Genomic DNA, 12,856 nt, shown 5'->3' with positions numbered 1-12,856 from the left:
CTTCGAATATTCTTAATTTTGGAAGCTAGGGTACGTGCGTCGAGAATACAGAAGGATGTCACGGGTTGGACGGGGAAAAGTCACCTTGTTAGGCTTAGGCCTTCTATTATTGTTAGTCGGACTTACCGTTTCCGAGAGCTCGAAAATTGACAATGTTAACGCCGGTGACGCGACCTCGGTTCAAGCACCGAGAAACGTCGAACGTCAACGGCAGCCCACGAGTTTCGTAACAGCTGTTTACCATCCGCGACAATTTGAGGTGGAATTGAAAAATACTCTAGTCGAGAAGAGAAGGTTCAAAAGAATCGAGAGGAATGCCGTTCCCGATTCGGAGGACAACATTGATAGCAGATCACCCAATTCGTACGAATTGTCCAGGACACCCGTTAGACTATCATCCCCGCAGTCCTTCCTTGGGTAAACTTCATTATATCTATGCATTTTTGTCCTAAGCCCGGTTTTGGCTTTTGTAAAAATAATAACGTTATCTTTTGTTATCTTAAGGTAGTTTTATGAGTATGTGTTAGCTGTGATAAAATAGACAAATTAAACAGGCTCTACTCGCTTTGAGGGTGAGCATTTCCACCCTTTTATTTTTAGGTATTTCGACGTGAAGACGGACACGATAATTCGAACCCACGATTCTCGTTCATTGGGAGCCGAATATCTGAACGAAACTGAAAAAGCGTCGAATAATGATTGCCTTCAATGGTGTTGGGAAACACCACGGTGTAACGTTGCTGTTTTCGCTGATAAAGTACGTCGTTTCAATCAATATTTATTTAGTTAATCTATTCTAAATTTAATTAGGTATATCTATTAAATGATTTTAGAATTCCGGAAGTTGCTATCTATTCGATTGTGGTCCCGTTAACTCATTCAGGTTTGTCCTAAAAGTACGAGGGGATGGAAACCAGTTCAGATACTTCTCCTAAGGGATTTACAGTCGCGATACCAAGGCGTTAGGTCAAGTATCTAGACCTTGGAAAGTTTCCACCCAAGTAAAATATTTTGTTAACTATCGAGAATAACGAATTAAATATTTAGATGTCGCTTTACATCGCATGGAAATTACAAGAGTTCCGTTTTGCAAGTTCCGCCATCGCAATCTTCGGGAGCCGAAAGAACTCCGTACGACTTTGCCCAATGGAAGTCCCAAGTCACCCACGAAAACGAATTGGCCAGTTTAAGATCTCGCAGACCCAGTACCGCGGTCCCTACACTACGTCCAACCGTGGGCACGCGGGGTGAAGAACTGGCCGCCGCAGCCAGATACGATCTAGCTACGGTACAACCACCAATACCATCTGATATTCCGCATTCGTTAAAACAAGAAACTAAAGGTTGAACATATCATTTCTACAAACTATTTAAGACGAACATTATAGTTAACAAAAGCGAATAAATTATTTTGTAGACCAATCTCATTGCAAACACTACCAATTTCCTTGCCGACAAAACGAAGAGTGCATCGCGATCTACAACGTTTGCGACGGTATACCCCAATGTCCCGATGGCAGCGACGAAGCCGAAGACCTCCATTGTCCCAAAAGCAACAACCCGTTAGAAGAGAGCGTGGCTAAGAGCGAATCACCCGTCCCTTCGCCGCCGCTTCCCGTCTCACCATCAACCTCGGCACCATATTCCAGAGTCGTCCCAGCACCACCTAATCGCGATAAACAACTTTTACACCCATCCTCCCACCTCCAATCAAACTCGCGTCCCGTCATGAACCGCTTACTAAAACCGAATAACTTTGATTCGGCCGAGGAACGACCGCGAGTTAGAGGCTCAAATTTGGACCAGGACATGACCACTTACCAGAAAGAGCTCTTGGACAGTCACTTGAATGTCCCGTTGAACAGAAAACCGTCCATGGAATCGAATCTATTAGAAAACATGGACAAACAACTCGAGGAATCCAGAGTGGATGGAGGTGGTGGTAATTGGAATCCTAATTACCCAATGAGAGACGTAATTAGAGACTCCGAAGATTACACGCCCAATAATCCGAGAGAAGGCGATGGCGAAAGCAGATTCGTTCCAGCCCAAAATGCCAGAACTTTTAATAGCAAACACAGTAGTTTCGTCGCGGCCAACGCCGGTTCGTACCGACAACCTCAACAAGCACCAATATCGAACCATTCCCCTAGTTACTCGAACCCCCAATGGAGTAGCTATAACGATAACTTAGAAGCCGGATCAAGAGCTTCGTCTTTGGATGTGCCGAATCAGCGAAAGAACGCCGGTCTATCGGACCTCGAATTCAGTCGTTACGATCCACCCTTGTATCGCGAAGGAGCCATGACCAATGGAGGTGTCAACATCGACTCGGTCTATAGACATCAAATTGAAACGGACGCCGCTGAGGGAGGGACAAATTACGGACCATACCGAAACAACGATGACCGCTACTGGCCGTCAAACGACCGACAAATGTCCAAATATCCCCCCAAAGACGGTAAATAAACCCTTTCAAAAGTCGGGCCCGGCTAAAATAGAGTCTGACGTTTCTTAAGACGCAATATCTTGTGGTATGTGGACATCAAACACGGTAAAGGACTTCTGGTAACTTTGAAGACTAACGTCTTTGCGTCCACAAACACACCGGATGATCCATATTAACCCTAAGTCAAGCGGACGATACTGCATTCGACCCCATTTAGAAAAGTTCAAGGAAAAATTGAAAAAAATTAACCCGAGCTTATGTCCTTACAGAATCCCAAATGGTGCCATCTGACGTCGAGACGCGCGTTAAACAGAGTTCATTTCTTAACGGGTATTTTAAAACACTTATTAATAAGTTGTCTGGCAAACAAGAAAATAAAGTTCTTGTATTTTGATTAATGGGGAAGTTACGGAGATGGGCGACCTTCTTACAAAGGTCAACAACGCGAAGATTTCAAGAGCCGACATCAAATACCCGTTTATCCGGATAGCGTCAATTCCGGCATACCTCACGACCACGGACCAGTTGTACGACCACTAGGTGGGTGGGCACACGCGTGAAAGATTAAAAAAATAGTCAAACTGATTTCTTTCGTCAATAGTTCAAAATGACGAAAGCCCGGAAGACGCGATATACGAGCCTCAGGCGGAGTTACCTCCCAAGACTACGTTGCGACCAAAAGGTAAAGCGTTCGTAAACTTGGGGAAACAGCAAAGGTTAAGAGATAGGAAATTCTGGTTCTTGCAGATTATACGATAAAACACCGAACGACCGAGGACCCAGCTTCAATAACAACTGTTAAACAAGCCGAGGTCATTAGGTCAACCATCAAACCAGCGGCGACGAGCAAAATGAAACAGCAGCAGCATACCGTGCACCCAAATCCAGTTCCTGGAGCTAGGGCCGTTTCTCTAATTAGCGCGGAAAGTGGTATGAGCATCGCGGAGTTGAAAAGGTCGGGCAGAGTTCACGCCAGGGAGTCAAATAGCGCCGTTCTGGCCCTAAGTTTGGGCCTTTGCGTTACGGCGGTACTCTTGGTCCTGGTCGGTTGCAGAATGAGGAACATTCGAAAGCGATTAGCGCGACACGGTCGTTCTTCTTTGACGCATGACGCGGACTATCTCGTCAACGGCATGTATCTATAACGTTAATTACTATAATTACTACGCGTCAAGGAAACACACCACTCGAAACACGATTCGTTTAGTCAGTCCTTTTATCTATCAAGAAATAGTTACCAGTATTAGGTATGCGGGTCAGTCCGTGTTATTTGAAGCAATCGCGTTACCATTTCTGTCTTATTACCCTTCCACTTCTCAAACGTCCTTACACGAGAGAAATATTCCCAGTGTCGCTTCGTTCAATCTTTTCTACCCCGATGGTAACGTTATTGCTTGAACGAATTTCGAGTCAGGAAATTGCAATATTAATTTGTGTAGGACCCCCATTATGTCTAGAGACGTATGAATATTTTAATATTTTGTTATAGAAAGCGAAACTGTTTGTCGTTAAGTATTAGACATTGAGACGTAACATTTTTAAATCGAAGAATTTGAATATTCCAGCCTGTATACAGGGTGTTTTTGAAAAGTCCATCACAAATTAAGGAGCGTGTTTATTGGACCAAACTGAGTGAAACGTATCAAAGAACATGGGGTCTACAACATTTAGTTTCGGAGATATGGCCCCCCAAACATTTGCCCCAAAAACGAGAAAATATCCCAAAATGTGGAGTAAGGGTTATTACCATTACCCAACTTGTTTCGAAGTCATAGACAATTTCAATAGCCTTGAATTTGAGAAACACTACTGTAACTTTAGATAGCAGAAGGGTATAAATGGGTAGAAGTACGCGTACGGCGGTAATGTAAAGCTAATACCAAGTGTCATAGTGTTTTAAGATTTCTCAGCACCCAGTAAAATGGTTGCGATTGAAGGTTGTGTTTTGTTCATTACGTTAGTGTTTGATGTGTCACAGAGAAAACGCCATGATACGATCCCAATGTAAATGTACTTTTTATTGGTTCTTAATTCTTAATCTGTAACAAATAACTACTACAAGAATTGTTCAAAGTGTTCACCACCCGCGTTAAGGCAAACTTGAACACGCCTTACAAACGATTCCCTAACACGTTGCAAAATGCCTGGAGTATCGCCAATAGTTTGACAGGCATTAACGATTCGTCGACGAAGCTCTTCCACATCAGGTACTTCACTCTGATAAACTATGTCCTTCAAGTGGCCCCAAAGGAAGAATTCGCACGGGTTAAGGTCGGGTGATCGAGCAGGTCATTCCACGGGTCCACCTCGACCTATCCACCGAAAAGGGAACGTCGCGTTAAGGTGAGCCCTGACAGCGAGACTGAAATGTGGTGGTGCACCGTCATGCATGAACCACATTCTGCGTACTAAACCTAAGGGCACGTCGTCAAGTAATTCCGGTAAAACGTCTTGTAAGAATTGTAGGTACGCCTCACCGTTTAACCTGGGCCGAATATGCGGATATGAACCTAATGTATGGACGAGCCGAGGGGAATGCTGCTGCAGCTGTACGTTTTTATCAGGAAAGATTTCCGCAAAGACGCTTACCAAACCGACTGACGTTCGAGGCTGTGGACAGACGTTTACGACAGGACGGATGAATCCAACCGGCTGGACCTCAACCTAGAGAGCAAGAAGTCCCAGAGGCCGTAGAAGACGAAGTCCTTACTATTTTCGAGGACGAACCAGCAGCAAGTACCCGCCAGGTGGGTAAGCGATTAGGCTTTGGTCACGTGCTCGTGTGGAAAATCCTCAAAAGTCACCAGTTTCATCCTTACCATTTTCAAAAGGTTCAAGGTTTGAATCCCGCGGTCTACCCACGACGCATGGCGTTTTGCCAGTGGTTTCAGCCTCAGATAAACGCCATTGTTTTCCCGCGTAGTCTGTTAGTCACAGACGAAGCTATCTTTTCGCGAGATGGTATTATTAACCTGCATAATAAGCATCAATGGTCCCCAAGAAACCCTCACGCAACGTTCGTTAAATCTCACCAAGTACAATTTAGTTTAAACGTGTGGTGCGGTATTGTAGGTGAAAATTTAATTGGACCGTATTTTCTACAGCCCAGGTTAAACGGTGAGGCGTACCTACAATTCTTACAAGACGTTTTACCGGAATTACTTGACGACGTGCCCTTAGGTTTGGTGCGCAGAATGTGGTTCATGCATGACGGTGCACCACCACATTTCAGTCTCGCTGTCCGAGCTCACCTTAACGCGACGTTCCCTTTTCGGTGGATAGGTCGAGGTGGACCCGTGGAATGACCTGCTCGATCACCCGACCTTAACCCGAGCCATTTCTTCCTTTGGGGCCACTTGAAGGACATAGTTTATCAGAGTGAAGTACCTGATGTGGACGAGCTTCGTCGACGAATCGTTAATGCCTGTCAAACTATTCGCGATACTCCAGGCATTTTGCAACGTGCTAGGGAATCGTTTGTAAGGCGTGTTCAAGTTTGCCTTAACGCGGGTGGTGAACACTTTGAACAATTCTCGTAGTAGTTATTTGTTACAGATTAAGAATGAAGAACTAATAAAGAATACATTTACATTGGGATCGTATCATGGCGTTTTCTCTGTGACACATCAAACACTAACGTAATGAACAAACACAACCTTCAATCGCAACCATTTTACTGGGTGCTGAGAAATCTTAAAACACTATGACACTTGGTATTAGCTTTACATTACCGCCGTACGCGTACTTCTACCCATTTATACCCTTCTGCTATCTAAAGTTACAGTAGTGTTTCTCAAATTCAAGGCTATTGAAATTGTCTATGACTTCGAAACAAGTTGGGTAATGGTAATAACCCTTACTCCACATTTTGGGATATTTTCTCGTTTTTGGGGCAAATGTTTGGGGGGCCATATCTCCGAAACTAAATGTTGTAGACCCCATGTTCTTTGATACGTTTCACTCAGTTTGGTCCAATAAACACGCTCCTTAATTTGTGATGGACCTTTCAAAAACACCCTGTATGTAAAATTAACATTTTCTTCTAAAATATTAACACCCGCGTTTTCCCATTTGGTCTCCTTCGTTACATTCCTTCCAACAAGTTCGCGTTACGCCGATCTTCCAACTTTGAAATATACAGGGTGTTTCCAAAGGTTGGACCGTGGTTTTGCCACAAGGAACATTCTGTATATTACGTAACTGAACTCTTTAACAATTAACGATTATAATTTTAGAATCAAGATAATGCGATAATTTTAATTTTAATTTTAATTTCAATTTGCCCGAGAAAATCTTTAAATTATGTCAGGAATCTTATCATCAAGTTTAACGAAACCCCATTTCATTATTTTACGTTTGGCTTCACTTGACCTGAAATACAAAGATTACAAAATATCAACACAAGGCAGGGGCATCTATAAATAAAAGTCCCTAACTGACTGATTGACTGGTAGTAATGAAACCCTGAAATTGACGGGACGTTCATTTAATCATTTAAGTAGTAACGCAGAAACTCTAATGGCGGAACAAACTTAGATAGAAACAACGAGACATATGGCACTGGCGTATCTTTCTCTTAGGTTGTTTCTAAGCCATCGTATATATGTGATACCATAAGTTCGTAAGATTTGTTGGCCATAAGTTTGTCACTGGTTACAAACTGGAGTTTGTCATTTAGTGACGTAGGTCATAGATTCGAGGTCAAGCGACGCTTATTCAGGCGCTGCTGTCAAAGGTTTAGTAATGCGGACTAAATAATAATAGAGAGCTTTCAGTTGGATTCGGAGCTGGGTCTCGTGACATAATTTACGCTGCCATATTGGTGGGTTTAAAATAGGAATGAAGCTGAGACCACCCAATATGGCTACCAGAACAGTGGTAAGACTTGGGAGGGTGTGACGTATTACTATACCATCTGAAAGCTCTCTATAAGATGGACTGCAAAATTAACTACCGAGTGTAGGGCTTCAATTCTCGCTTCCGTCGTTCTCGAACTAGCTCGAGCTGTAAGTCTCTCAGTAGCATTACGAACTTGTATATCTAGTGTCATACTCAGGGCCGGATTAAAGGGGGGGCCAAGGGGGCACTGGTCCCCGGGCGCAAGGTTTGTTGGGGGCGCATTGAGTTAAACAATTCCCCCTTAGGAACATTTGTTGTTCCTTTTTTTTCGACTTAAGGGGGCGCACATTATCTTGGCCCCCGGGTGCAAAATTGCTTAATCCGGCCCTGGTCATACTTATGAAACTTATCTTATAAACGTATGGTGATACGTCTTTTGAGAAAGTCAAGAAACTTGTCTTTTACTTTTATCTATGTTGAAAATTAAGTAACAGTTCCAAAGGTCATGGAAGGGGCCCCGCACTATGTGGCGGACAGCCTTAAGTCGGTGCCACACATCTCGTCGTTCTCGTTTCCTCCTCGCATAGCGAATCTTCTTGTGGCTTAGCTCGGAGACGGTAATATTACCTTGGGGAATACTGACTGCTGGGAACCGATTCGTACCGAATTGACCAAGTAGTTCCAATTAAGTTTTTAGCGCGTCCAGTTGAGGGGTTTGAAATGGGCGGGGCGTTTCAGTTTGTGTCGCGGCGACGAAATAATCCGCCAGTGGATTCGGCTTTTTCGTGGTTCATGGCAATTTACGTTTGCCTATTTGCCGTTTTAGTGGCGGCTTTTCCCTGGTCATCCGGCGTCTTATTCGTTTTGATTCAGGACCGCTACGGAATTAGCAAACAACGGGCCGCTTACCCGCTGACCACTTTGAATTCGACTCAACTCATTTTAGGTAGGAAAGGAAATCATTTTTCGATATTAATGAAGTTTTCAATCGCCTTTAACTCGATCTTTCAGGTATTTTTAGTGGATTTTTCGTCCATCGATTGAAAACGAGAAAAACATTGACACTGGCCGTCTTTTTATGCGTTCTTGGGTCAGTCATGTCCGTTTTCAATCCTTTGAATGATCCGGTGACGTGGCTGACAATATGCGTGACTATTAGAGGTATTATCTACCTGTCTATATCATTATAAGCGCGAGTCGTGGCTTATGCTTATTTAGTTCACTGGTTCCCTTTCATGGGGTACAATTGGCCTACGTCATCTTTTAAAATGGTGAACCCAAAAGTCGAATGACAATGTCCCGACGGGCTGAGGGGCAACGCTGCTAAAAATTTCAAAGTCATTCCGTTACAATGTTGGGTCTTCCGTTAGGAATGGGTTCCAGTTTGTCCGTCCCCGTATCGATGCAAGTTGTTTCCGGTCACTTTGAAAAACACCGAGCCAAAGCCTTAATGATCGTGTATTCGTTCGGTCCAGTAAGCGCCTTGATTCTCCCTTACGTCATACGTCATGGGAGTCTCCGCGGAGGAATACGGTTTAGAGTCATCGTGGCTCATTCACGCCGCCATATATATTCAAGCCTTACCATTGGCTATGATTATTCGACCACGTGAAGAAATTCAAGCTCCCCCATTGGCGGACGTGGAACGTCGACCTATCTTTGACGAAAACTTCAATAGGGCAGTTACTCTCGACGAAAAGGAATTGAAAGTTCCGAGGACGTCGAAAGATGGTCCTTTATCCCTTTTGAAGGAACTACTGGGAGTCAATATCTTTTACGTAACCTGTATCGGACACTTTATGACCTTTTTCACCGCCGTAACATTCCGAACGACCGTTCTGGACTACGGACGCGATATCAAAGTGGAGACGACTCTGAATAATCGCGTCTTAGAGTTGATGTCCTTCGGTGATTTAGCCAGAATTCCAATTGCCTTACTCATCGACAGAGCTCTTTGTTCCAAGGAAAATATTTTAGTTTTCGGGTTTTTAATTACCGTTTTAGCTCTTCTGTTTTTAACCGTAGCTACAAATTATTTGTACGTAATTGTAGCGTGTTTTTATAACGTAGCCTACGTTATTTGCGCGACGAGCCTGGCTCCTCTATTCGCTACATTAGGAACGGAGAACGTAGCCGTGTCCTTTGGAATTTCTCTTTGTATTCAAGGCGTAGTCCAATTATTTTTACCATTTTTAATCGGTAAGTTTTTCACCGACATTCTTAACGTATATCGTTAATTACGTTTTAATTTTATTATAGGTCTGTTTCGAGATTATTACGGAAGTTACGTTTATTTGTTTTATATGTTAGCCTTACTTAACGCTATCATGGCGAGTGTGTTTGGCATCAGTTCAATTAAACACTGGTTTCCACGTAACAAATAAATAAATAAATAAATGACTGAACGTAATCAATGGAAGGTCAATATCACGATGACGGAACGTTTTAAAGGGTTCCAAAACTGACTGGCGCGGAAATTTTCAAACCGATATGGCTTTTAGTTCAAAGAAAATCCGCCAGCCGCAATGGCGCTAGCTTCAAGGCTCGCGATAATCAATGATACCGATTTTTTCACTTTCACCGCTGCCATCTATCTCAATCCTGAGTAATACATCGCGAGTATCTCCGTAATAATATAACATTACTCGGTTGCGCTGGGATCTTATCTACAAGCTCTAGAATAAATATCTTCAATTTTATTAATTTGATTTCATTTTTATTCCGCAATTTAAGTTTAAATTTTAAATTATGATTAATTTTTGGTATTATTTTTTATAATAGATGTCGCTAGTATCGCTGATGGCTTTTGTCTCTCGCGTCAATCCTATCACGGAGCTGTATTGTACAATACACACGATCCGTGATGCTATGGAGAGGACGTTTATGAACGTTTCGCCTATTTACTAGAGTCCTAATTGTTGTAACCCCAAGTGTTTGGTATCGTTGGGAAGGGGATAAGTAGGGCAAAAACATAGTCAAAGGATTTCCCAGTACTACCTAATAGAACCAGAGTTCTGACGTCCCAAAGTGGTGTAGGGATCTGTATTGGTAGGAATTACAATAATGACGCGTCGGTAGCGCATCGAGTGCTTTTCGGACGTTCCCCCAACCTCAACTTGCCTTTATCGGAAGCTTATAAGGAGCTCCCACGTCCGTCGTTGATTATAGAGTCCGTTTTTTTTTGAAAATTACACCTACCACCACTTCTTCTCAAAGAGCGTTCAGGATTTTCTTTTTCAAAGTCTGAGAAGAGTTTGTGTTGGGCAGAGCGCCACTTATCAATTACACGCTCAGATTAAAAGAGACAAGATAGGGCCTCAACCATCGGTTTTTAGCTTTAATAGATATAAATCAGAATTAAAAATTCAAATCTCCCAGACACATTTGTTACTTTGAAACAGTTTGCCATGGCGTAATCCGGGATACACGTCGTAAATTCGCTATCGATGGTGTCCATCATAGATATAAGCAACCGGTAGGACCATCGTGTCTAAACACGCTCGGCTTTGCACCAGCGTACTATTCGTGGAGCTCCTATTTCATTTATCTACGCGTTGTCGGTTTGACAGCTGACCAAAGTGGCGTAGGTGTTAAGATAACCCTTTACGGATAACCCGAAGGATCGTTTTTAATACGTTACGAGCAACTCCACCCAATTTAGAATATAAAGTATCTTTAACTTAATTCATCGTATTAATGTAAATAAAGATTATCCTTCCCACTCGAGTACCCGTTTCGCGATAATCCCTCAACTACCCACCCTCGCGCGAGGCCAACATTTAAATCGCTTTAAATTAAAAGTTGCGCTTAATCCATCTTATAGCATTTTTAATTCCGCGTTCTTCAGCCATTCTTTCAACATAATGAACACGGAGCTCCGCTCTTTTTTTAGACCAAGGTACTTCGCGGGTCAAGTCGCGAGAAACCTTGGTACCTTCCTCCCAAACCACAATGCAACGCGTATAACGCATATTCGAGTACAAGAAACCCTGGTTCTTCCCCAGAATGCCTCGCGAATCACGGTCTACTTTAGGAACCAACGTGAACTTTCCCAGAATGCCTCGCGAATCACGGTCTACTTTAGGAACCAACGTGAACTTTCCCAGAATGCCTCGCGAATCACGGTCTACTTTAGGAACCAACGTGAACATTCCCAGAATGCCTCGCGAATCACGGTCTACTTTAGGAACCAACGTGAACATTCCCAGAATGCCTGGAGAATCACGGTCTACTTTAGGAACCAACGTGAACATTCCCAGAATGCCTGGAGAATCACGGTCTACTTTAGGAACCAACGGAACATTCCCAGAATGCCTGGCGAATCACGCCATCTTCTTAAAACCCTGGTACTTTCGAGAATGTATCGCAAAGTACGCCATATAATTCCAGAAACTTATTTTTGCCCACTTCAGGACCAGGAAGCCAATTGGCAGTGTTCATTGGGGGAAATAGGCAATACCATACTCTCGAATATTATCTCTTAGCTCTCTCTCTATCTCGGGTTCTATTTGGATCTTTAAACAGAGAGAGAAAAGAGAAAGGAAATTTCCCACGTACCCGATTTCTGATAATGTTTAGCTTCTCCCAGCGAGAGAGCGAGAGGGAAAGGAAGTGTAGCTCTTTAAAACCGGTTCTCAAATCTCAATATTGGAAAAAATTGCCCCCTCTCCCGCCCCCAACGCAACCTTACGTCGTCGTTTTGGACGCTTACCTTTAATAATGTCCATCCAAGACACGCGGTAATTCGTAACACCAGTTATTCTAGCATAAGTATATAAGATATGTTCCATAAGTATGACACTACCCATACTTCGTAATGCTACTGAGAGACTTTTACAGCTCGAGCTATAGTTCGAGAACGACGGAAGCGAGAATTGAATTCTACACTCGGTAGTTAATTTTGCAGGACTTCCATCTAGTCCTATTTAGTCTGTACTAACCCCAAATTTGACAGCAGGTCCTGACCAGGCGTCGCTTTACCTTGAATCTATGACCTACCTCCCTCATTTCGTGACAAGCTCCGGTTTGTAACTAGAGGATAACAAACTTATGGAACAAACATATCTTATGAACTTATGGTTCTATTGCCAGACTTAAATAAACCGTAACTTATTCTAGGGGCAAAATCTGTCACCAAAGCTCGATTTCAGACTCAAAATTTTATGGCCCACTCACAATTACACCCTGTGCTGGTACGTGAAACAAATCGGAGTAACGCAACGCGAGTTTTTTTTTTAATCAATTGGCGATATATATTAATTGGCGATGGAGTGGCGCTCGATTGATTCGGCATTATTATCAATTAATAAGCTTCTAGATATAGGTTCTCGCGTTATTGTAATGCTTTTCTTTGTAAGGAATATGTCCGTAATACAAAGAGGGACAATCACGAACACTCGAAACTCCTTTGGCAGATAATAGACGAGCACTCCAAGATGTACTCGATACGTCTTCGTCTCAGTTTCCACAAAACTACCTTATAATGTACGCTTTAGATAGCGAGGAAATGCGTGGGGATATCTCGTGTCTATCATTTATTTTATCAAAATTTTTAGACCCGGCTTTTGA

At 43.0% G+C, this 12,856-nt stretch overlaps 2 protein-coding genes across 5 annotated transcripts; both read left to right on the top strand.

Annotated features, from left to right (window-relative positions):
• LOC149705230 (uncharacterized) lies at nucleotides 1-9,051 on the top strand. 3 transcript variants are annotated; one of them, XM_089865447.1, is made up of 12 exons: nucleotides 1-417; nucleotides 601-757; nucleotides 834-883; nucleotides 1,048-1,343; nucleotides 1,418-2,461; nucleotides 2,719-2,779; nucleotides 2,856-2,989; nucleotides 3,051-3,131; nucleotides 3,197-3,580; nucleotides 8,115-8,234; nucleotides 8,300-8,449; nucleotides 8,659-9,051. In XM_089865447.1, the coding sequence occupies exons 1-12, from the start codon at nucleotides 56-58 to the stop codon at nucleotides 8,898-8,900; spliced, it is 3,081 nt and encodes a 1,026-aa protein (XP_089721573.1). In that variant the 5' UTR covers nucleotides 1-55; the 3' UTR covers nucleotides 8,901-9,051. The 3 variants fall into 3 exon arrangements, with proteins under 3 accessions (XP_089721573.1, XP_089721575.1, XP_089721574.1); XM_089865449.1 differs by having other exon boundaries at nucleotides 8,573-8,798; XM_089865448.1 differs by having other exon boundaries at nucleotides 8,507-8,798.
• On the top strand, nucleotides 4,875-8,002 carry LOC149705231 (uncharacterized). Of its 2 annotated transcripts, none has more exons than XM_089865452.1 (2): nucleotides 4,875-5,196; nucleotides 5,281-8,002. In XM_089865452.1, exon 2 carries the CDS (start codon nucleotides 5,317-5,319, stop codon nucleotides 5,752-5,754), a length of 438 nt encoding a protein of 145 aa, XP_089721578.1. In that variant the 5' UTR covers nucleotides 4,875-5,196; nucleotides 5,281-5,316; the 3' UTR covers nucleotides 5,755-8,002. The 2 variants fall into 2 exon arrangements, with proteins under 2 accessions (XP_089721578.1, XP_089721579.1); XM_089865453.1 differs by having other exon boundaries at nucleotides 4,875-5,200.
• Nucleotides 9,052-12,856: the final 3,805 nt, after the last annotated feature.

This window comes from Phalangium opilio, unplaced genomic scaffold, assembly GCF_054372755.1.
Source record: "Phalangium opilio isolate 3A_F unplaced genomic scaffold, DU_Popi_V2 ptg000014l_1, whole genome shotgun sequence".
In the NCBI taxonomy this organism is placed as follows: domain Eukaryota; kingdom Metazoa; phylum Arthropoda; class Arachnida; order Opiliones; family Phalangiidae; genus Phalangium; species Phalangium opilio.
The sequence above is the reverse complement of the archived record's forward strand: the minus strand, read 5'-3'. Positions and strand labels throughout refer to the sequence as shown.